The 25954-nt window shown below is 40.9% G+C and overlaps 1 protein-coding gene across 2 annotated transcripts; it reads left to right on the top strand.

Annotated features, from left to right (window-relative positions):
• The first annotated feature begins 8359 nt into the window (after positions 1-8359).
• LOC123482623 (zinc finger protein 239-like) lies at positions 8360-25954 on the top strand. Of its 2 annotated transcripts, none has more exons than XM_045210983.1 (3): positions 8360-8545; positions 22977-23154; positions 24106-25954. In XM_045210983.1, the coding sequence occupies exons 1-3, from the start codon at positions 8537-8539 to the stop codon at positions 25041-25043; spliced, it is 1125 nt and encodes a 374-aa protein (XP_045066918.1). In that variant the 5' UTR covers positions 8360-8536; the 3' UTR covers positions 25044-25954. The 2 variants fall into 2 exon arrangements, with proteins under 2 accessions (XP_045066918.1, XP_045066917.1); XM_045210982.1 differs by having other exon boundaries at positions 22977-23166.

Below are 25954 nucleotides of genomic sequence, written 5' to 3'. Positions count from 1 at the left end.
CTGCCATTCCTGAGCAAGCTCTGCACTGGTGGTGCCCCGATCCCGCAGCTGAATCAACTTTAGGAGACGGTCCTGGCGCTTGCTGGACTTTCTTGGGCGCCCTGAAGCCTTCTTCACAACAATTGAACCTCTCCCCTTGAACTTCTTGATGATCCAATAAATGGTTGATTTAGGTGCAATCTTACTAGCAGCAATATCCTTGCCTGTGAAGCCCTTTTTGTGCAAAGCAATGATGACGGCACGTGTTTCCTTGCAGGTAACTATGGTGAACCAGAGGAAGAACAATGATTTAAAGCATCACCTTCATTTTAAAGCTTCCAGTCTGTTATTCTAACTCAATCAGCATGACAGAGTGATCTCCAGCCTTGTCCTCGTCAACACTCTCACCTGTGTTAACAAGAGAATCACTGACATGATGTCCGCTGGTCCTTTTGTGGCAGGGCTGAAATGCAGTGGAAATGTTTTTTGGGCTTAAGTTCATTTTCATGGCAAAGAGGGACTTTGCAATTAATTGCAATTCATCTGATCACTCTTCATAACATTCTGGAGTATATGTAAATTGCCATCATAAAAACTGAGGCAGCAGACTTTGTGAAAATTAATATTTGTGTCATTCTCAAACCTTTTGACCACGACTGTACATAACCGGTAAGCTAACGTTAACTAGTTTGATAGCTAGCTCACAAAGGATTTGTGGGATTAATGTTTTTCCCATACAAACCACAGAAAAGTTTTTTGTTTCAGAGGATTTTGGGATTTTGTGCCCAAAATCCTTAAATTCCATCCCTTTATGTCAGTCCCTTTCAGACGATACCCCCTACCACTGTTGATCCTCCTCAGTGACCTCACACTTGAGGGTTTTAACTTTCCTCTTGAGAATTAGAATCAGAAGTACAGTCATATAGCTCATTGCAAAACTTCACCTCTTAGGGCAAATAGTACTCTAGACTGTCCTGATCATCTGCACTGAACAAAAATATGAACGCAACATGCAACAATTTCACAGATTTTACTGAGTTACAGTTCATATAAGGAAATCAGTCAATTGAAAAAAAAGTTATTAGGCCCAATCTATGGATTTCCCTTGACTGGGAATACAGATATGCATCTGTTGACAAAATATACTTATAAGGGTCATGTCATTTTATATGAAATTATTTTTTTACCTTACCATGTATCTCATATAGCACTCTGTTCTGTCAGTCATCAGGTAGGATTGTTATATTATTATTATTATTTATGTTTCCTTGTTAGTCACTTCTCTTGTTTTGTATTCGTTCCAGGTTCGATATCGTTCAACTCACACTGCACTTGTTTCCTGACTTCCTGCGTCTACGTTACACCTTAGATTAGTTATTTGGCAACTTTAGTTGCGAATTATACTAACCTTTTTAGAATGTCTTAGAAATCAAAACATATCAAGTCAAATCAATTTTTATGTCACAACCGCCGAATACAACCGGTGTAGACCTTACTGTGAAATGCTTTCTTACAAGCCCTTAACCAACAATGCACTTTTAAGGAAATATGTACTCTTTTTTTTTTTACTTTAGTTTATTAAGTTAACACAATAAAATAACAATAATGAGGCTAAAAACAGGGGGTACCAGTACCGAGTCAATGTGCGGGGGTACAGGTAGTTGAGGTAATTTGTACATGTAGTTAGGGGGAAAGTGACTATGCATAGATAATAATCAGCAAAATTATATGGGCTGCATGATGCGACCATAGGCTATTGATGATTTCAGAAAGTTGCAAAAAATGCTTGTGCTCTGTTCTTTGCCTCAGGCTGCACAGCTGTTCTCACATTAAGTGATCATATATTACCCTATCAGACTATTCTGAATGTAATCTTGTCTTTACTAATGTTTAAAATGAGTTTGGATTTAGAATGGCCCATTATCAAATTGGCACGGGCAGGGGAAAAATACCACATCCTTATGCACTTGAATGGTGGCCACGCCCACCGCCTGTCGGTTTTTCAATGATGCCGGGTAGGCTACTTTGGTTTTATAGCAGAGCATGTGCTTAATATGAGCAGCTGAGAAATAAATATAAGAACACTTATTTCACTCCATTTACATTTACATTTTAGTCATTTAGCAGACGCTCTTATCCAGAGCGACTTACAGGAGCAATTAGGGTTAAGTGCCTTGCTCAAGGGCACATCGACAGATTCTTCACCTAGTCGGCTCGGGGATTAGAACCAGCGACCTTTCGGTTACTGGCACAACACCACTAAGCTACCTGCCGCCAAGCATCAAGCACTGTTTGAGGAGCATGCTCTCGCACCCAAGACATCTTAAATCTTGTTTTATTTCTGTCATGCTTAATATGTGGTAGGCTAAATATTGTATAACATCACAATCATCATTTTTATTCAGTTTGGTTTTTTGGGGGGCTTGGGCTCATATACAGCTCTAATATGCGTATGAGGTTTTGAATTAATCATCACCTTAGAAAGGCTGTCCATTTCGTTGTGTTAGGCTTTGAAACAACATCCACAATGACCTGCTGTTGAACTTCTTTCTTCAAATTGATCATCACAGTGAGGTGAGTTTTAAAAGCAGGATACTGTTTTGATGATAATGTGATTTTCGATTGCATTTGATGTCAGTGGTTAGAGGGACAATAGAGCCCTGAGTACCAGGCAATTAAGACCTGATGGCCATTAGCAAGTTGGGTACTACCAACGCATGTCCAGAGTGCATAAGAGGTCACATGGAATGACTGCTGGTGTGGCGCTAATCCAGTCACTGCAACAGCCCTAGTCCCAATCCTTTTCAATGGCTGTGCGAAGTTGCTGGAGATTGGCGGGAACTGAAACACGCTGTCGTACATGTCGATCCAGAGCATCCCAAACGTGCTCAATGGTACCAGACATGTCTGGTTGCATTTGATGCATTTGGTGAGTATGCAGGCCATGCAAGAACTGTGACATTTTCAGCTTCCAAGAATTGCGTACAGGTCCTTGGGACAAGGGGCTGTGCATTATCATGCTGAAACATGAGGTGATGGCGGTAGATGAATTGCACAACAATGGGCCTGAGGATCTCGTCATGGTATCATCCTTGAAGAGCACACTTCTCCAGCATGCCAGTGGCCACTGAACTGCAGTCAGGTCAAGACCCTGGTGAGGATGACGAGCACGCAGATGGGCTTTGCTGAGACAATTTCTGACAGTTTGTGAAGAAATTCTTTGGTTGTGCAAACCCACAGGTTCATCAACTGTCGGGTGGCTGGTCTCAGACGATCCCGCAGGTGAAGAAGCCAGGTGTGGAGGTCCTAGATTGACGTGGTTATATACGTGGTCTGCGGTTGTGAGGCAGGTTGGACGTACTGCCACATTTTCTAAAACAACATTGGCGGCGGCTTATGGTAGAGAACTGAACATTAATTTATCTGTCAAACAGCTCTGGTGGACATTACTGCAGTCAGCATGCCAATTGCACACTCCCGCAAAACTTGAGACATGGGTGGCATTGTGTTGTGTGATAAAACTGCACATTTTAGAGTGGCCTTTTATTGTCCCCAGCACAAGGTGCAACTGTGTAATGGTCATGCTGTTTAATCAGCTTCTTGATATGCCACACCTGTCAGGTGGATGGATTATCTTGACAAAGGATAAATACTTACTAACAGGGATGTAAACAAATTTCTGCACAACATTTGAGACAAATAAGCTTTTTGTGCATATGGATAAATTCTGGGATCTTTTATTTCAGATGAAGAAACATGGGACCAACACTTTACATGTTACGTTTATATTTTTGTGCAGTGTAGTTGAGCATTCCAGATAATTCCTCCATCCACATAGTAGGATTTCAGATGTGCTGATAGACCAAAGCCCAGTCTATTTTCCTGTTACTATAGTCAAGTCTGTAGGTATTTTAATACAGATGTTATCATTTTAGTAATCAACCTGGCAAGACAATTGGAACCATTTCTGTGTTTGACAGCTAGGTTTTATGGGTATTATGACACGCTCACTGTGGGGGACTATATCTCCGTATAGCTCTACATTTACATAATTGGTTGACGGTAAGTGGTGGCGGTACATCCTGTATAAACACAAACTCCCTTCCTTGACAACTTCCTTTGGAGTGCGGTTGACGCGAGGTGGAATGTTTGAAGCGCTCTCTTGGAACCAGCAGAATGTCTGGTCGTAAGAGGAATCACGGAACAAGAACAGGAATATTGGGACAGGGACACAAACTTGTGTTTCTGAGGAGGAATGGAGGCAGAGAAAGAGGAATAAGAGGTTGAAGAGAATGAGGAACGCAGAGGTTGGATTTTAATCTGAGGAAGGTGGAGATAAAAATGGAGATGGGGTGTCGAAGGAGATTTGTGTCAAGTGCAAACAGAGTGAGCTGTACGCCAGACCAAGTTCTGGAGAGGAAATGGAAGTGAATGAGGGAGAGTTAAGTGAGGTGGAAGGTGTGGTGAAGAGCTTGGAACCCGAGCTTGGCATGGTGGGACATGATAAACAAGAATCTGGTCCAGTAGGGGTGACATTTTTGTAGAAAGTGGACCCTTGCCTTTTGTCTGATCTATTTATGGTTTTCAGGGCGGGTGAGAAAGGAGTTGGGTGCAGCTGAATCAGTGAAGGTAACCTGTAGTGGACTTGTGATATTTGTTTGTTTTTTTCTGACCAGAGGGAGCAGGCGCTCCGTGTTACGCAACTTGCATCAAGATCGGTTTCTTGCTTTGCTCTTAGGAACAGGGCACCATTGAAAATAGTGATTTCTGGGGTATTGTTAAGTGTGGAGCAATTGAAGTTGAAGATTCGTGGTGTTTGTGACGCCCGCCGTTTGGTGCGACGCAGACACGGTGGGGAGCGTGGTGAAACGGGAGTCACTGTCAGTCCTTCTGAGTCAGTCTCTACCCGACAAAGGCATGCTAGGATATATCAGTTATCCTGTTAGAGCTTTTGTGCCGAATCCACTGCACTGTTTCAGAAGCAACATTTATGGTCATGTCACATCAGTGTGTAGGAGGGAGATTCCAAGATGTGGGAAGTGTGCAGGAGGGCATGAGACAGACAATTGTGTCGTTTAGGTCAATAAAGTTGTGTGAGTCAACTAGGGGTGACCGTGTTGCTAGGGATCGGAAGCGTCCGGTGCGAGAGAGTCAGGTTGAAGTGGCCAGAGTCCGAGTAGTGCAGAAGGTGTCGTATGCTGAGGCAGTGAAGAAAGTAGAGGAGGATGGGTCAAGGGCGAGGGATCCTGAGAAGATCCCAGTGAGTGGTAGATCTGTTCCAGCACAGAGGGATAGGCCAATGAGTGATTTTAAGCTTCAGTAAGGTTGGGTTCTTAGCATTCATAGCCATGGTTATCAACTGTACCGCAGAAATGGATGCTGTGGTGGCAGCTGCAGGGAAGTATTTGGGTATACGAGATTTGACTTCAGAAGAGTTACAGGGTGTGTTGAGTGGTGGTGTCCTGTCCTCCCAGGCTGTTGGGATGGTGCAGGAGCAAATAGGGTCAAAGTAGTGGAATGGGGTAGTGGGTTTTTAATGAGTGTAGGTGGCAGCTGCTGAGAAGTACCTGGGTGGACAATATTTTACTGCAGAAGAGTTATAAGATATTTTGAGATTTTAATATATATATATATATATATTATGATTTTTTAAAAAAATGTCACATGTAGCATGATTGAAAACACCCTCTACTGCACAGTAGGTAGTAGCATGCACAAACAAAATGTGCAAATGCCATGACACCGAAGAAGAAGACCCCTTCCTTCACAACAGCTCTGCTCCGTGAAGCACAAGAAGAATGAATGCCCTGACTTCTGCGGAAACTGTAAAGGCTGTATGGCCAGTGGCGACCCGTCATTCAGGGCAGGTCGGGAAGAAACTATGTTTTTCATTTTTTTGTTGGCTGTTTTTACATATTATTTTGGCATTAATACGTGTCACATATCAGTTTGCAAACAATGTAAAAAGAAAATCATTGAGTGAATAAAGCCGCATACAAACATGGTCTCTTTTTTACTGTCTTGAGTAAGGCAGCTCCAAAATGCAGGTGTTTCAGCCTAGCTCAGTGCTTTCTGTGGTGGTGGGGCAGCCAGCGGAAAATACAGAGCGTAGGGGTTGGTAATGTTCTCTAGTTGCACCGTGATTGGCTCAGTGTTGTGTCACTCATCGGGACACTACATCACCTCAAAATATACAGGGAGAGCTTGAAAATTCAAGCCCCTTGGGTGCTGCCATAGATTTACATTAGAAGTGCCCATCCAAGAAGACTTAAGGTCATTGGCCAGAGATAAAATGACGTCAAATCACGTTATACATACCGTAGCTTTGATTGGACTGATCATGTCAACATCATACAAGCTAGACAAGCAGTCATCATCATGAATGAAGTCTACAATCTACTGGCAAAGCCTTTTCAATCCTTGTCAATGAAGAGAAATTATAGATATAACATATCAGCTCATCAGCTATTGGGCATAAATATTACACAACAAGTTGGAAATCGCAACTTCAACAATGAGTGGTTTGGAAGGAATCAGTGGCTAACTGCAATCTTTGAAAAGCAATCACTAACCTGCTATTCAGTGGAGAGGGTGTGTGGTCCAAGTCTGGGTTTAAGAGGCTCTTTTCCAAGCTTAAAAGGATAAACATTCACCTATAACATCATGGGCCAGAAATATATTGACCATGCTGTCAATCCAGCACGACTTCTGCCGCGTTCAAACAACTGGAAATACGGAACTGGTCAATTTTAGACTTCAGTGAGTTCAAAACAACTGGGAACGAGCTCCAACTAGGAAAATAAGATTGAATGGTCATCCAACTTGGAATTCCAAGTTGGGAACTCGGGCCTCTTTCTATAGCTCCGACCTGAAGATCACTGACGTCATGATTCGACCTTTCCAAGTTTTCAGATGTCTTGAAAGCACCATAAATCCAGAGAATGCCAGACTTTGAGGACAAAGTTTGATGACCAAATCTGCCCACAAGAAGCACCGCCGCGCCACCTTCCTGTTCAAGTGAGCACAGCACAACAAGGTGAGTCCAAAAATGTATTGTATGCTGCTGTATAAATGATGTAATATGTCAGGGAGATATGTATACTGTAGCTAAGAAAGTAATACTAAGTGTATGTTGTGTAGTAAGCTGTTAGTAGCCCATGTGCCTCTCCCTAATAATTTGTCCCTTTCACCCTCATAACTTAGCCTACTGTTCTGACTTGGTGGTGTACATGCAGCCTATAGCCTGTTTTAGAGAAATGTCATCATCGAATATTGTAAGAGCTTTCATTGTCTGCTTATATACCCCTGTTATTTATCCTAAGGTCTGACTTGGTGTACAGGGAGAATACTGTAAGAACGGCCCATGTTCTGAATTCTGTCGCTGTACATTTCAAAAGTGCTGAACAAATAGTTATATTGACTACTACTACGTTGCTCATTGTCTTAATCGAAATTACGGATTGCCTCTCATCCGCTTTTCATTCCCTTATGCCATAGTTTGTCCATCTCAATTGTCAGTGGAAACCACATTTGTTTAAGTAAGTCAGCCATATCAGCTGTTTTTTTTAAAGGCAGTAAATGAGTCTGAATGAACTTTTTCGCTGCCAGACAAGGCTCCGTTGATAGCCGGGCATAGCCGTGGTAAGGATTCACTCCACGGTGCTGAAAAGAAAGCTCTGCTGTTGGGACAGCTTTATGTAGGCCCTAATAGTTTGTGGGCACCGTTTGTCAATGTTATAGTGCAAATAATGTATTGTTTAGTGTTGTGTTGTTGCTTTTCTGGCATGCATCCTCCAAAAATGTTTTGGGGTTTGCCCCACCAAGATTTACATGCTAAAATCGCCACTGTGTATGGCCACTGCAGTGGTCGGATTGAACATAAATCGGGCTTTACTGGTTCACTGCACAGATAGCGTATCGGTAATCAGTCTGTTATTTAGGAGGTTATTCTTACTGGGCCTCAGCCAATAACAATATCTGGACTCTAAGAGAACGTTGTCAGAGAGGAACGGGCAAAGAGAAAGGCCCACCTCGAGGGATAATCTGTCTCCCTCCAGCAGGTGGCGTTTGTTTGTTTTTTCCACACCAAGCAATTCGTTTTTGTATGGAGGTCAATGAGTGTAGAATTTGGTCATCCAAAAAAGACGAATGGCTTATTTGCTACGTGAGGTTTATTTGATCTAATATTTTAATTATAGTATATATATATATATATATGACAATACAAACCATTTATTTCTAGAAATGAATGACTCTCTAAACCGCCTCACCCGCTTGAAGAGAAGTGCTGAAGACTATGTACTGTAGGTGGCAGCACCTCTTAAACACCACAGAAGAAGCCGAAAAGCATCAACAGGAAGTTCTTTGTTACCATCCGCCATCGTGTTTTCAAACCAAATAAAATTCCACAGGCTTTTGTATGATATTTTCTGGTGTTAGATTAGTCTACATGAGACGTTTATTTGTCACAACTTAAATCGAGTTTTGATATTTAAAAAGGTGTGGTCTAGATTTTATTCATTTGAAGAAACGAAGAAAGAATACAGTAGCTTCCACGATGCATCGGGTACGTTTGGTTGACTTTTATGAGCAGTATGCTTACTGTGGTGTATAAAATGTCTAGGTGTAGTTTCCATCATCTTTGATCTTACATATCCATGCGTTTGATTAGAACAGTTAGACAAAATAAACCATGGTGGTAATTTCATCCAAGTAGCCTATCGCACACATATTGATGATACAAGCAATACGCAAACATTAGGTAAAGTCAAATAATTAGGCATAAGCTACACCAATGATGTATATAAACCCTGGATTGCTGATGCTATGTATTGGCCATTGAGAGGCTTTGAAGACACCTGTTAACCTCTTTGAGGTATTTTCTGAACACCTTCTCACTTTATTTCTCCAGATGTCAGTTCGACCACACCGTTTACACACTCATTTGTGGCGCCCAAATAAAACATATCACAGTTGAAAATACGTGATTCTTGTTGCTGGGCTACCAGTTAGTGCTTTTATCTTGTGTTTGTGCGCGCCTTTATGGATAGGGGATACAACAATGATAGTTTGAAATGATATGGAGTTAATATTTGTCAGCTCAAATAAGCATCAGAAATCCTGATGTGGACCTCAGTCAAGAGAATATGCATTGTATGTGCTGAGAAAATATACTATGTAGTCCAACTGTCAGTATGTGTCACCATATTGAGAAAGTAAGGTGTCCACATAGGCCTATCTCAGTATATATAATGAGTCAATATCCGTTCATACCATGTATGATATCTGGAGGGAATCCAAAAATGATTTGTGCATAAAATAAAAAATATGGATTTCATATTTGTCTAATTATTGAGCCTTTGCTGAAAACTCAGAAATGTTTCAGAAATCCTCCTTATTGTCAGCATATCAAGATCCATATATGGACCTCAACCAAGAGAAGCTTCATGTCTTGAATGTGCTGAGAAACACATGCAATGTATACAGTCAGTATTTGTCAACATGAAGAGAGAAAATAGGGTGTCACATATCTCAGGATAATGAATGACTCCATATCCGACCATAGGAAATGTCCATGTGTGATATTCTGAGTTATCCCAATATCAGATACAGTGGGGAGAACAAGTATTTGATACACTGCCGATTTTGCAGGTTTTCCTACTTACAAAGCATGTAGAGGTCTGTAATTTTTTATCATAGGTACACTTCAACTGTGAGAGACGGAATCTAAAACAAAAATCCAGAAAATCACATTGTTTGATTTTTAAGTAATTAATTTGCATTTTATTGCATGACCTAAGTATTTGATACATCAGAAAAGCAGAACTTAATATTTGGTACAGAAACCTTTGTTTGCAATTACAGAGATCATACGTTTCCTGTAGGTCTTGACCAGGTTTGCACACACTGCAGCAGGCATTTTGGCCCACTCCTCCATACAGACCTTCTCCAGATCCTTCAGGTTTCGGGGCTGTCACTGGGCAATACGGACTTTCAACTCCCTCCAAAGATTTTCTATTGGGTTCAGGTCTGGAGACTGGCTAGGCCACTCCAGGACCTTGAGATGCTTCTTACAGAGCCACTCCTTAGTTGCCCTGGCTGTGTGTTTCGGGTCGTTGTCATGCTGGAAGATCCAGCCATGACCCATCTTCAATGCTTTTACTGAGGGAAGGAGGTTGTTGGCCAAGATCTCGCGATACATGGCCCCATCCATCCTCCCCTCAATACGGTGCAGTCGTCCTGTCCCCTTTGCAGAAAAGCATCCCCAAAGAATGATGTTTCCACCTCCATGCTTCACGGTTGGGATGGTGTTCTTGGGGTTGTACTCATCCTTCTTCTTCCTCCAAACACGGCGAGTGGAGTTTAGACCAAAATGCTCTATTTTTGTCTCTTCAGACCACATTACCTTCTCCCCATTCCTCCTCTGGATCATCCAGATGGTCATTGGCAAACTTCAGACGGGCCTGGACATGCGCTGGCTTGAGCAGGGGGACCTTGCGTGCGCTGCAGGATTTTAATCCATGACGGCGTAGTGTGTTACTAATGGTTTTCTTTGAGACTGTGGTCCCAGCTCTCTTCAGGTCATTGACCAGGTCCTGCCGTGTAGTTCTGGGCTGATCCCTCACCTTCCTCATGATCATTGATGCCCCACAAGGTGAGATCTTGCATGGAGCCCCAGACCGAGGGTGATTGACCGTCATCTTGAACTTCTTCCATTTTCTAATAATTGCGCCAACAGTTGTTGCCTTCTCACCAAGCTGCTTGCCTATTGTCCTGTAGCCCATCCCAGCCTTGTGCAGGTCTACAATTTTATTCCTGATGTCCTTACACAGCTCTCTGGTCTTGCCAATTGTGGAGAGGTTGGAGTCTGTTTGAGTGTGTGGACAGGTGTCTTTAACGAGTTCAAACAGGTGCAGTTAATACAGGTAATGAGTGGAGAACAGGAGGGCTTCTTAAAGAAAAACTAACAGGTCTGTGAGAGCCGGAATTCTTACTGGTTGGTAGGTGATCAAATACTTATGTCATGCAATAAAATGCAAATTAATTACTTAAAAATCATACAATGTGATTTTCTGGATTTTTGTTTTAGATTCCGTCTCTCACAGTTGAAGTGTACCTATGATACAAATTACAGACCTCTACATGCTTTGTAAGTAGGAAAACCTGCAAAATCGGCAGTGTATCAAATACTTGTTCTCCCCACTGTATTTCTAAAAGACATCTCGATTCAGAATTTCTGTTAAATTAAAATCTCCCTACCATCATATCTAAGCCATTATGACTCCAATGTTGATGAAAACTCACAAATCAACTTGATTGGAGATACACAACACACTCCCCACCTCTCGTCATGAGCTGTCCAGCCGTTACGGATTACCATAACCAGATTTCTAACAGGGTCCTTAGCAATTTAGTTTTCAGAGTATTCTCTGCGTCTACCTAGCTCAAATTCTAGACGTCAGATTTAAATTGAGAATATTTTGAAGGTTGTCCTCTAATAGCTCAAATCAGTATTGAACTTTAACTATTGAAGTATGTTTATAATTGACCATGGATAGTCAAAGGTAATTATCTGCAGCTTTCTGAATAGCTAATTGATTGTGACGGTCTTGCATTGTAAAATATGAATCAATTAAAAGCTAAGTAAAGGAAAATGGTTGGCATTGAATTAAAGGTTGTATACCTGAAGGTCATATAACTCAGCCATAGAAACTAAACAAAGATATCCCCATGTACAATAGAGCCACATCTTTCTTGTGCCTTTTACAGCTTGTTTCTAGCCTAAAGCATTGCAGTTATGCATCCTATACATTTATACAAATCAGTGTTTGGGGGATATTAGCCCCGTCTCCCACCCCAAGCACCACACCACTGGAATAGCATGCACTGCAGAGATGTTGACAAATATCCAACACATGGGCTAGTCCACCATCCAGATCAGAGCTGTAAAAACAATCAAGCCTGTCTAATGGCAGAGTTGTTAGTTTGGCACGGTTGATCTAAACAGATTTGGATAACAATGTCAAGACAGGAGAAGGAGCATACTAGAATGTATTCTGGATGTTTGAAACTGGTGAGTTTGTCCTGATGCAAGCATGCATTTGCTCACTGCAGTGCACAACATGCTGTTTACTTGTGCATTTGTTTTCTCAGCTACAGTTTGAGTTGTGTCCGACAGTGAAATATGGCTAGCTCTTACCATAGCTTGGACTATAGAGCTTTGTAGTGTTGCAAAAGCCACTTGCATTGCATGCATTGTGAGGTAGCAGCGTGACAATTTGGCCAAAGTTTGGTGTTGGTTTTGAACTGATGTACATAGCTAGCTAGCTATGTTTTGTGGAAATATTTAGGACTGGCATTTGGAAGTGAACTAGCTATCGTTAGCTACCTTCTGTGTCAAGGTCAGCTGTTGTCTGGCTCTAAATACCTAATGGCTTTGTTATTTGTATAACAAACCTTCCATAAACAAATATAGCTATCTACCTTTCTTTGCCCGTTCATTAGCTTGCTAGCGTTCAGCTGACTGGTGTTAGCTAGCTAGCTACAGAGGCTAGCTGCTGGACTTTGGACAAGCAAGCTAATGTTAGCTAATAGCAACTGTATTGTTGCTGACCCGTTTATGTAGAACTCTGAGATATGGCTGAAAAGATGTTAGCATTGTCAGAAATGCTACAAAAAAGGTAGCTCATCATTGGTTGCTAATGGACGGAAATGTGCACGTGAGAGTGAGTAATTATAAAATCTGCTGCAGCTACAAATTTAGTCAATCCGACATTTGTTAAATCAAATTTGGAAAGTATTCCGACCCTTTCACTTTTTCCACATTTTGTTACGTTACAGCCTTATTCTAAAATGGATCAAATAAATGTTTTACCTCATCAATCTACACACAATACCCCATAATGACAAAGCGAAAATAGTTTTTCTGAAATTTTTGCAAATAAAAAAAAAAAAAAAAATAACAGATACTTTATTTGTATAAGTATTCTGACCCTTTACTCAGTACTTTGTTAAAGCACCTTTTGCAGCGATTACAGCCTTGAGTCTTCTTGGGTATGACACTACAAGCTTGGCACACCTGTATTTGGGGAGTTATGTAAGCACAAAACCTGTGCCATTAAGGCGCAGACCTTTTGGCAGAGGCCAAATTAAAGGTTACAATAGAACTGCCAATGGCAGACTTGGTTGCTCAAAAAAAACCTAGCTTTGCATGTGGAAATGTTGTATAATATACAGTTGAAGTCGGAAGTTTACATACACTTAGATTGGAGTCATTTAAACTAGTTTTTCAAACACTCCACAAATTTCTTCTTAAACTATCGTTTTGGCAGGTCGGTTAGGAAATCTACTTTGTTCATGACACGTAATTTTTCCAACAATTGTTTACAGACCGATTATTTCACTGTATCACAATTGCAGTGGGTCAGAAGTTTACATACACTACAGTGGGGGAAAAAAGTATTTAGTCAGCCACCAATTGTGCAAGTTCTCCCACTGAAAAAGATGAGAGAGGCCTGTAATTTTTATCATAGGTACACGTCAACTATGACAGACAAATTGAGAGAAAAAAATCCAGAAAATCAAATTGTAGGATTTTTAATGAATTTATTTGCAAATTATGGTGGAAAATAAGTATTTGGTCACCTACAAACAAGCAAGATTTCTGGCTCTCACAGACCTGTAACTTCTTCTTTAAGAAGCTCCTCTGTCCTCCACTCGTTACCTGTATTAATGGCACCTGTTTGAACTTGTTATCAGTATAAAGGACACCTGTCCACAACCTCAGTCACACTCCAAACTCCACTATAGCCAAGACCAAAGAGCTGTCAAAGGACACCAGAAACAAAATTGTAGACCTGCACCAGGCTGGGAAGACTGAATCTGCAATAGGTAAGCAGCTTGGTTTGAAGAAATCAACTGTGGGAGCAATTATTAGGAAATGGAAGACATACAAGACCACTGATAATCTCCCTCGATCTGGGGCTCCACGCAAGATCTCACCCCGTGGGGTCAAAATTATCACAAGAACGGTGAGCAAAAATCCCAGAACCACACGGGGGGACCTAGTGAATGACCTGCAGAGAGCTGGGACCAAAGTAACAAAGCCTACCATCAGTAACACACTACGCCGCCAGGGACTCAAATCCTGCAGTGCCAGATGTGTCCCCCTGCTTAAGCCAGTACATGTCCAGGCCCGTCTGAAGTTTGCTAGAGTGCATTTGGATGATCCAGAAGAGGATTAGGAGAATGTCAGATGAAACCAAAATATAACTTTTTGGTAAAAACTCAACTCGTCGTGTTTGGAGGACAAAGAATGCTGAGTTGCATCCAAAGAACACCATACCTACTGTGAAGCATGGGGGTGGAAACATCATGCTTTGGGGCTGTTTTTCTGCAAAGGGACCAGGACGACTGATCCGTGTAAAGGAAAGAATGAATAGGGCCATGTATCATGAGATTTTGAGTGAAAACCTCCTTCCATCAGGGCATTGAAGATGAAACGTGGCTGGGTCTTTCAGCATGACAATGATCCCAAACACACCGCCCGGGCAACGAAGGAGTGGCTTCGTAAGAAGCATTTCAAGGTCCTGGAGTGGCCTAGCCAGTCTCCAGATCTCAACCCCATAGAAAATCTTTGGAGGGAGTTGAAAGTCCGTGTTGCCCAGCGACAGCCCCAAAACATCACTGCTCTAGAGGAGATCTGCATGGAGGAATGGGCCAAAATACCAGCAACAGTGTGTGAAAACCTTGTGAAGACATACAGAAAACGTTTGATCTGTGTCATTGCCAACAAAGGGTATATAACAAAGTATTGAGAAACTTTTGTTATTGACCAAATACTTATTTTCCACCATAATTTGCAAATAAATTCATAAAAAATCCTACAATGTGATTTTCTGGATTTTTTCTCTCTCGATTTGTCTGTCATAGTTGATGTGTACCTATGATGAAAATTACAGGCCTCTCTCATCTTTTTAAGTGGGAGAACTTGCACAATTGGTGGCTGACTAAATACTTTTTTTCCCCCACTGTAAGTTGACTGTGCCTTTAAACAGCTTGGAAAATTCCAGAAAATGATGTCATGGCTTTAGAAGCTTCTGATAGGCTAATTGACACCATTTGAGTCAATTGGAGGTGTACCTGTGGATGTATTTCAAAGCCTACCTCCAAACTCGGTGCCTCTTTGCTTGACATCATGGGAAAATCAAAAGCAGCCAAGACCTCAGAAAAAAATGGTAGACTTCCACAAGTCTGGTTCATCCTTGGGAGCAATTTCCAAACGCCTGAAGGTACCACGTTCATCTGTACAAACAATAGTACGCAAGTATAAACACCATGGGACCACGCAGCCGTCATATCGCTCAGGAAGGAGACGCGCTCTGTCTCCTAGAGATGAACGTACTTTGGTGCGAAAAGTGCAAATCAATCCCAGAACAACAGCATAGGACCTTGTGAAGATGCTGGAGGAAACAGGTACAAAAGTATCTATATTCACAGTAAAACGAGTCCTATATCAACATAACCTGAAAGGCCGCTCAGCAAGGAAGATGCCACTGCTCCAAAACCGCCATAAAAAAGCCAGACTACGGTTTGCAACTGCACATGGGGACAAAGATCATACTTTTTGGAGAAATGTCCTCTGGTCTGATGAAACAAAAATAGAACTGTTTGGCCATAATGACCATCGTTATGTTTGGAGGAAAAAGGGGGTAGCTTGCAAGCCGAAGAACACCATCCCAACCGTGAAGCACGGGGGTGGCAGCATTATGTTGTGTGGGTGCTTTGCTGCAGGAGGGACTGGTGCACTTCACAAAATAGATGGCATCATGAGGAAGGAAAAGTATGTGGATATATTGAAGCAACATCTCAAGACATCAGTCAGGAAGTTAAAGCTTGGTCGGAATAACCCCAAACATACTTCCAATGTACCACATACTTGTGAAAATCGCAACTAACAGAAAAGTAATGGGCTAGTGGGATTATCCACCATATGTTTTATACCAGTAATTTCCTTTAAAATCAGTGAAGGGAAGTGAACAAGTGCACACTTTGGGAGGAAGGAAAGATAATGAGGGATTCCTTAACATTGTATCTATGCAGAAGTGGAGCTAGTGTGAGGACCATTGGTGCAACTGTTCCTGCAGAAAAAAAAAAAAACTTTGATGTAGGCCTACCATTATTGAACACTATAAAACATTATTTAACACCATAACATTATTTAACACTTTAAAATACGGCAAAATTGAGATGATTAAATTCAACCCTGGAATTGGTCTAGGCGGTTGTTGCTTATTTGATAAAGCAATGTACCCTAAAACTGTCTGTCACGATACCTCCTTGAGGGCCCCCCTGGGACTGGTGGCTGCACTGCTGGTTGGGGAAGGACCAGGGTCTTCACATACTAAGTAAAATATTTTTTAAAATATAGACTCAGCAATATGACGTAGGCTAGATGCACAAAGTAAACAGCATAGTGGGTTAATTTCCGCAATAACAAAGAACGTTGAAGCGTGAGGCTAAACTTCTCCACTGTTTTGGTCCCATGGCTAGCATCCTGGAACAGCGTGAAGCGTACCCTTTCATATGTGCAGATACTGTGTGTGGCTGAGTGAGAGCGAAGTCTTGCATCTCGCTCATTGCAATATCTGCGGTGCTACTTGTAGCGTCATTTAGCCGAGTCTGCCTTTAATGTAGCATATTTTACATTCGCTATGCAATTTAGTAGACACATATTCCTGTGCCCTTATCAGTGTCAAGAAATCTATTTTATAGTAAAACTGTTTTAAGTGAAAAGTAGGCATTGGTCTGAATCTGAAAAAGGACATTCCCATGAGCACCACAATCCCTACTCCACCCATGCTCTACCAAGGTTTTCCAGCACACAGATTTGACCTACTACAGGAGCTATGTTGGTCTATTGTACTTACGGCTGTCTCTGACAAAAAAAAATATATGGGTCTGTTCTTTCGACCAATCAATTGGTTGAAATGTCAAAACGTGTATTTTTCCATATAAAGATACATGAACTATATGCACTGAGTTTGTCTGATGCTTTAAGCACACTGTTCGATGATATTAAGACACACAAATGACTCAAGGGCGTCAGATGTCTGGCGAACGTTGGTAATCTCTCTCCTCCCTGCTGCAGCGGACGGACACCACAGCACATTTCATTCCTTGCCTGTTTCTCTGACTGAAAAGTTGTTACCAAAATCCCTCATTTAGTTTAGCAAAAACATTCCCTATTCCCTCAGCCTCAACCCTTGCTCTCTTTACGTGAAGCAGGTATGCATTGAATGCACGTGACCAGTAGGGCCTGACCTATAGCCTATCATAATCACATCAATAAATTGGTTATAAAACTCAGAACTCAGTAACACAGAAAAATGGATCCGGAGGACATGAAAAACTGAATCTGAAAATGGGGAAAACTGGTTGCTCAGGAGAGAAAGGGGAAGTCAGATGTGTGGAAGATATTTGACTTACAGTGGTGTGAAAAAGTGTTTGCCCCCTTCCTGATTTCTTATTTGTTTGCATGTTTGACACACTTAAACGTTTCAGATCATCAAACACATTTTAATATTAGTCAAAGATAACACATGTAAACACAAAATGCAGTTTTGAAATGAAGGTTGTTATTATTAAGGGAAAACAAAATCCAAACCCACATGGCCCTGTGTGAAAAATGGATTGCCCCCTACAACCTAATAACTGGTTGGGCCACCCTTAGCAGCAACAACTGCAATCAAGCGTTTGCGATAACTTGCAATGAGTCTTTTACAGCGCTGTGGAGGAATTATGGCCCACTCATCTTTGCAGAATTGTTGTAATTGAGCCACATTGGAGGGTTTGAGCATGAACTGCCTTTTTAAGGTCATGCCACAGCATCTCAATAGGATTAAATTCAGGACTTTGACTAGGCCACTCCAAAGTCTTCATTTTGTTTTTCTTCAGCCATTCAGAGGTGGACTTGTGTTTTGGATCATTGTCCTGCTGCAGAACCCAAGTTCGCTTCAACTTGAGGTCACGAACAGATGGCCGGACATTCTCCTTCAGGATTTTTTGGTAGAAAGCAGAATTCATGGTTCCATTTATCACAGCAAGTCTTCCAGGTCCTGAAGCAGCAAAACAGGCCCAGACCATCACACTAACACCACCATATTTTACTGTTGGTATGATGTTCTTTTTCTGAAATGCGGTGTTACTTTTACGGCAGATGTAATGGGACACACACCTTCCAAAAATTTCTACTTTTGTCTCGTCAGTCCACAGAGTATTTTCCCAAAGGTCTTGGGGATCATCAAGATGTTTTCTGGCAAAAATGAGACGAGCCTTAATGTTATTTTTGCTCAGCAGTGGTTTTTGTCTTGGAACTCTTTTTGCCCAGTCTCTTTCTTATGGTGGAGTCATGAACACTGACCTTAACTGAGGAAAGTGAGGCCTGCAGCTCTTTGGATGTTGTTGTGGGGTCTTGTGACCTCTTGGATGAGTCGTCGCTGCGCTCTTAGGGTAATTTTGGTCGCCCGGCCACTCCTGGGAAGGTTCACCACTGTTTCATGTTTTCGCCATTTGTGGATAATGGCTCTCGCTGTGGTTCGCTGGAGTCCCAAAGCTTTAGAAATGGCTTTATAACCTTTTCCAGACTGATGGATCTCAATTACTTTCTTTCTCATTTGTTCCTGAATTTCTTTGGATCTCGGCATGATGTCTAGCTTTTGAGGATCTTTTGGTCTACTTCACTTTGTCAGGCAGGTCCTATTTAAGTGATTCCTTGATTGAGAACAGGTGTGACAGTAATCAGGCCTGGGTGTGGCTAGAGGAATTGAACTCAGGTGTGATAAACCACAGTTGAGTTGTGTTATAACAGGGGGGGCAAACACCTTTTCACACAGGACCATGTAGGTTTGGATTTTGTTTTCCCTTAATAATAATAACAACCTTCATTTCAAAACTGCATTTTGTGTTTACTTGTGTGATCTTTGACTAATATTTAAATTTGTTTGATGATCTGAAACATTTAAGTGTGACAAACATGCAAACATAAAAAAATCAGGAAGGGGGCAAACACTTTTTCACACCACTGTAGTTGTGGAAACTACTGCAGATCCTGAAAAAGCAGCAAGCACGCTGAGTGAGTATTATATGTGCCAAACAGGTGCTGTTAGATGTATAATTCTTTATCACCATTTGGAGCTGGTTTAACAACACTAAATAAATGATAAGTGTATATTCTAAATAAAAAATATATAAAGCCTTTATTACAGCGAAGACTAAAAACAGTTAGTGAATTGCGGTTGTTTTATTGCTTAGGCAAATTATTCAAAGCGCCCTTTTTGTTACTTTATTTTAAAACATAAATGCTTTATTGCATTTCAAAGCATGAAGGACTCGTCTGTGTGATGAAATGAACAAATGATCCATTGTATATTATGTGTGATGAACAGATTTAGATTATTTTACTTTCGGTTTTGTTCACCAGCTTCAAACACCTGAAAATCCAATAGTTTGGGTTATGGAAAATATATTTCACAGCGGTTTAGATGCTACAATGATTATCTACACTATACTTGCTTGTTTTGTCACAAACTGAAATTAGGCGAACTAGAAACAATTTAGCAACCAGGAAATGGTGGAGCAATTTCTGCATAGTGCATCTTTTTAAAAGATGTTTTATAGTGTTATATAATGTTCTGTAGTGTCACAATGTTTTATAGTGTTACATAATGTTCTGTAGTGTTACATAATGTTTTATAGTGTTACATAATGTTCTGTAGTGTTACATAATGATTTATTAGTTTTTTGGTAGGCTTACATGTATTATTATTATTATATTAATTTTTTGGAACAGTCGCCCCCACGGCCCTATGTGCAGTTCTGTCACACAACACAATGCCACATATTTCTCCAAGTTTTGAGGGAGCGTGCAATTGGCATGCTGACTGCAAGAATGTCCACCAGAGCTGTTGGCAGAGAATTGATTGTTCATTTCTCTACAATATGCCGCCTCCAATGTCGATTTAGAGAATTTGGCAGTACGTCCAACCAGGTCTCACAATCTCAGACCCTGTGTATGGTATCGTGTGGGCGAGCAGTTTGCTGATGTCAACAGTGCTCCATGGTGGGGTTATGGTATGGGCAGGCCTAAGCTACGGACAACAAACACCACTGCATTTTATTGATTAGCAATTTGAATGCACAAAAATACCGCAACGAGATCTTGAGGCACATTGTGAAGCTAATTATTTTAAGGTAGCTGTAACCAACATATGCATATATGTATTCCCAGTCATGTGAAATCCATAGATTAGGGCCTAATGAAGTTATTTCAATTGACTGATTTTCTCATATGAACTACAATCTTTGAAATTGTTGCATATTGCGTTTTATTTTTTGCTCAGTGTATATATATTTTTTAAATAGTGGAATGGGATTAGTGTGGTGTGTGTGTGAAGAATCATTGTATCCGGTACAAATCACTTTGTGGGAGCACCTCCTCTAAGAGTCTGAATTGGGCTTTTTGAGAAGGTTTGAATCCTAAGCAACCTGAATAAACATTGTTTGAAGTACAATAGTGGCATTTCCTTTTGAAGCTTCAGACCAATGCCTACTTCTCACTTATAACAGTTTTTTTGTTTTTAATTCTTACTATAAAATAGATGTCTTCACTATGATTAGGGCACAGGAATATAAGTGTCTACTAAATTGCATACACACTGTAAAAATATGCTACATTAAAGGTAGACTCAGTGAAATGATGCCACAAGCAGCACCACAGATATTGCAATGAGCGAGATGCAAGACTTCGCTCTGACACAGTCACACACAGTCTCTGCACATGTGCAAGGGTACGCTTCACGCTGTTCCAGGATGATAGCCATGGGACCAAAACATTGGAGATGTTTAGCCTGCGCTTCAACTTCCTTGGTTATTGCGGAAATTGACCCACTATGCTGTTTACTTTGTGCATCTAGCCTACGTCATATTGCTGAGTCTACCTTTAAAACTCAATATGCTATTCTGTTTTTTTGAATGCGTTTTTGTTTCTTAAATTTTTAGGCAGGAATTATTAGATTGTTTAGAATGTAGACAATATGCGTCATTGTTGGATTCATCTACTATAGGCCTACCTCAAGTCTAGGGGATTGTGTTAACTTAATTTAAACTATTCAACTTAATAAATAATTTACTAAATAAATAGCCTGGTCCTACCCCAACCAGCAGTGCAGCCACCAGTCCCAGGGGGGCCCTCAAGGAGGCATCGTGACAGACAGTCGTAGGGTACATTGCTTTATAAAACAAGCGACAACAGCCCAGACCAATTCCAGGATTTAAAAAAAGTATTTTGTCCATTTTGCCATGTTTCATAGTGTTACATAATATTTGATAGTGTTACATAATGTTTTAGTGTTACATCATATTTTATAGTGTTACATTAATATTTTATAGTATTACATTAATGTTCTATAGTGTTACAATGTTCTATAGTGTTACATAATGTTCTGTAGGGTTACATAATGTTCTATAGTGTTACATAATGTTCTGTAGTGTTACATAATGTTCTGTAGTGTTATATAATGTTCTGTAGTGTTACATAATGTTCTGTAGTGTTACATAATGTTTTATAGTGTTACATAATGTTTTATAGTGTTACATAATGTTTTATAGTGTTACATAATGTTCTATAGTGTTACATATAATGTTTTATAGTGTTACATAATATTTTATAGTGTTACATAATGTGTTTGTTTGTTGGTAGGCTTACATGTATTATTATTATTTTAGTCGCCCACATGGCCCTCACACTAGCTCCACTTCTGCCTAGATACTATGTTAACGAATACCTCATTATCTTTCCTTCCTCCCAAAATGTGCACTTTCTCTTCACTGATTTTAAAGGAAATGACTGGTATAAAACATATGATGGATACTCCCACTAGCACATGACTTTTCTGTTAGTTGCGATTTTCACAAGTATGTGGTAAGTTTTCACAACTCTAAGCACAAAAATCGGTTTCAAAACTCTTAGGCCATTTTCAATTGATTACTTAAATATTTGTTAACAATACATTTAACTACCATTTCATCAAACTGCTAAAAACTGTCTAGTTTATGTACAGTTTGAAAACTGTATGAATTGACATTCATTGATTTTGGTTGGAAGGTAAAACCAAATAATTTATGGATATGGCTGTAAAAACTACATTATCCTTCTTCAGCCAGTGTGCTTCTATACAGTAGGGCAAAGTGGGACACTGTGCTACCATTTGAAATGATGGTGTAGTGTACAATGCACTGCTGAAATACTTGGGTGGTAAATTACAGTTTATTCCACTCATTATCTGAATATTGTTATACTGTGAGCTGATTTTAGATGATGATGCTGTTACAGTAACAAGTCACATAGAAAAGTGGATCTTGAGTAATGTTGCATGGGGCAGAAATTGCACCAGGCTACACCAATACCTTTTTACTGTAGGCTTCTGCTACATGCCACAATACCCCTATATCAGATGGTTTCTTCTATTCATGTAGTGTATACGGATACTGAAACTAGAAGACTGACATTTCTCTCAACATGATCCAATGGTGGGATAATGAGCAGCAGTAGTTTAGCAGTTTAGGTTTTTCCTCACTGGTTATTTGAACAAATCACGATTTAGCAGGTGTTAGCATCTTTCATATTTTGGAAGGGGAGGACACATTTGGGCCATATCAAGAGGGGGAGGAGCTCCTCATTCCAGTTCTGCTCCTTGTTCTAGAATCTCTTAATCTCTCAATGTATGAACCCAGAAGTTAATCGAGCGGCTGACCAATTACGTGAGACTTTAGTTCTGGGTTAACCAAGATTAACTCAGGGTGGAAAGTAGTGAACGATTGCACACTTCAGGAGAAAGGAGATATTTTAAGGATGCACCAATTAATCAGAGATTTAGACTAAAGTAATCAAATATTTGGTCTAATAATATTCTATGTACAATACTTCCTGTGGTCACCAGGACAGCGCTAGCCCCTCCGCCTCCACACTGCTGGAGTCCCCTGGTCACAACTCTCCTGGTAGAGCCTTACTGCTGGGTCTGAAGAGGGTGTCTGTGTGGCTGGTCGACTGCAGGAAAACACAAGGGCAGAGTGGAACTATGAGAGAAGGACACGAGGAGGGAGAGTTGATTTCATCAAGTAAGAACAATGGTGTGTGTGGATTAGACTACAATCTGCTTCTGCAACTTCTGTTAATTGATTGATAAACAATATAGACTCAGTTGTCAGTTTATTAGGTACACCCATCTAGTACCGGATCGGGCCCCTTTTTATCTCTGTAACAGCCTGAATTCTTCGGGGCATGGATTCTACAAGGTGTCGGAAAAGTTCCACAGGGATGTTGGTCCATGCTGATGCGATGGAATCACGCAGTTACTGCAGATTGGACGGCGGCACATTCATGCTGCCAACAGCCGTTCCATCTCATCTAAAATATACTCTATTGGGTTTTGTCAGCAATAATGCTCAGATACACTGTGGCGTTAAATCGTTGCTCAATTGGTATCAAGACACCTAACGTTTTTAGTTGAAAGGAGCGTATCCCGGTGTGGTCGTCTGCTGCAATAGCCCATCATTGACGAGGATCGACGAGTTGTGCGTTCCAAGATGCCGCTCTGTTCACCACGGTTGTATTGTACTGCGCCGTTATTTGTGTTTGTGTCCCGCTTGTTAGCTTGCACGATTCTTGCAATTCTCGTTCATCCTCTCTCGTCAACAAGCTGTTTTCACCCACAGGACTGCCACTGACTGGATGTTTTTTGTTTGTCGCACCATTCTCTGTAAACCCTAGACACCGTCGTGCGTGAATAGTCCAGGAGGGCGACCATTTCAGAGATACTGGATCCGGCGCACCTGGCACGGACAATCATACCACGCTCAGTCGCTTGGGTCACTTGTTTTGCCCATTCTAATGTTCAATCAAACAGTAACTGAATGCCTCTGCCCGCTTTATATAGCAGGCCACAGCCACGTGACTCACTGTCTGTAGGAGCGATCTATTTACATGAACGGGGTAGTGTACCTAATAAACTGGCCAGTATTGACGGTGATATTTCGAAAACCTAATCATTCAATGTCTTTGTTTCGCAGGGGACACCCTTAACCGTTGCTCTCTCAGTGGGAGGGACTTATCATCTGGGGAGTCTCAACAACAACATGTTGCTGACGAGGCAGAGAAGAGTATCTCCCAATCAGATCACCTCATGAAACACCAGCAGAGACGTACAGGGAAGAAACCTCACCACTGCTGCGCTGACTGTGGGAAGAGCTTCATTACACGGAGGTCCTTCATAATTCACCAGCGTATTCACACCAGAGAGAAACTGTACTGCTGCTCTCAATGTGGGAAGAGTTTTGCTTCATCTAACACCTTCAAATCTCATCTGAAAATTCACACAGGAGAGAAACCTTACAGATGCTCACAGTGTGGGAAGAGTTTTGCTGCTTCTAACACCTTCAAATCTCATCTGAGAATTCATACAGGGGAGAAGCCTTATCCCTGCCTTGTTTGTGGTAAAAGCTTTGCTAACTCAGGAGCTCTAACCATACACCAGCGTGTACACACTGGAGAGAAGCCTTATAGCTGTGATCAGTGTGGAAAGAGCTTTGCTCGGTCAGGAGAGCTGACTGCACACCAGGTAACACACACTGGAGAGAGAACTTATGTCTGTCTATGTGGGAAGAGCTTTGCTCTATCAGGACACCTGAATAGACACCAGCGAACACACACTGGAGAGAAGCCTTATAGCTGTGATCAGTGTGGGAAGAGCTTTGCTCTATCAGAACACCTGAATAGACACCAGCGAACACACACTGGAGAAAAACCTTTTAGCTGTGATCAATGTGGGAAGAGTTTCAGTCTTTCAGGGACCCTAAATACACACCAGCGAACACACACTGGAGAGAAACCGTATGTCTGTCTATGTGGGAAGAGCTTTGCTCATTTAGGGCCAATGAAAAAACACCAGAAAGCAGAAATGTGCCGTATTTCATCTCCCACCTATCCGGCACCGGTTCCAGATCCCTAAATAAAGGATCAATAGAAAACATCTAGTGAACAGTCATATCCATCTCCCATTCTTAAACAGTTGACTTAGTCTGATCACCATGGTAACGTCTCTGGAACATAATATGCAGCTCTGATCTAGGATCAGGTCTCCCCTGTGTCTATGTAATATCACATATTGGGATTTAAATTGATAAATGTTATCATAGAAGAGGTCATAGTCAACGTGTGTGTGTGTGGTTCTAAAACTAATCAATGATACATTGGAAAATAATATCCATGAGGTCAAGGCAAGAAGAGGTATGCTGTGTCTTTGTAACAGTGGTTAATGTAATAACTTTTAGATTTATAATGTAATAAAACCGGGAAATGTAATATTTATTAAGTTAATGTGATAAAATGTTGAATTGTTATACATTTTTCCATTTAATGTAATAAGTTACGTTATCAGTCAGGTGAGTAACAACTTTTTTAATGAATAACGTAATAACTTCAACCGATCATGTAATAACACCTAAACCAATGTTTTATGTGTTACTTCACTAATGTTAATGCACATACCACCCTACACCAATTGCAAACCCACACACACAAACTTATGCACTTGTCCTCACACACACTCACAAACACACATTGAAATGTACACACCTGCACAGTCAGACAGACACACACACATTGATAAATAAAATACCTGAATTAATCTGTAGGCTTTATAATCAATGAGACCGGGGGTTGGTCGGGCTCACTTGGGGTGAAAATGTCCCAGTGACTTTAAGTGATTTTTTTTTTTTTAAGGTCTATGTCCCTGGAGTGTAAAATGTGTTCTATCATTGCAGCAATGGTAGCTTTCTGTGTGTTATCACTATTCATATTCATCCCTACAACCCATTCAGGAAAACATTGGATGTTATTTTGGCATTAATACGTGTCACA

The sequence above is a fragment of the Coregonus clupeaformis genome, chromosome 35 (assembly GCF_020615455.1).
Source record: "Coregonus clupeaformis isolate EN_2021a chromosome 35, ASM2061545v1, whole genome shotgun sequence".
NCBI lineage: Eukaryota > Metazoa > Chordata > Actinopteri > Salmoniformes > Salmonidae > Coregonus > Coregonus clupeaformis.
The sequence above is the reverse complement of the archived record's forward strand: the minus strand, read 5'-3'. Positions and strand labels throughout refer to the sequence as shown.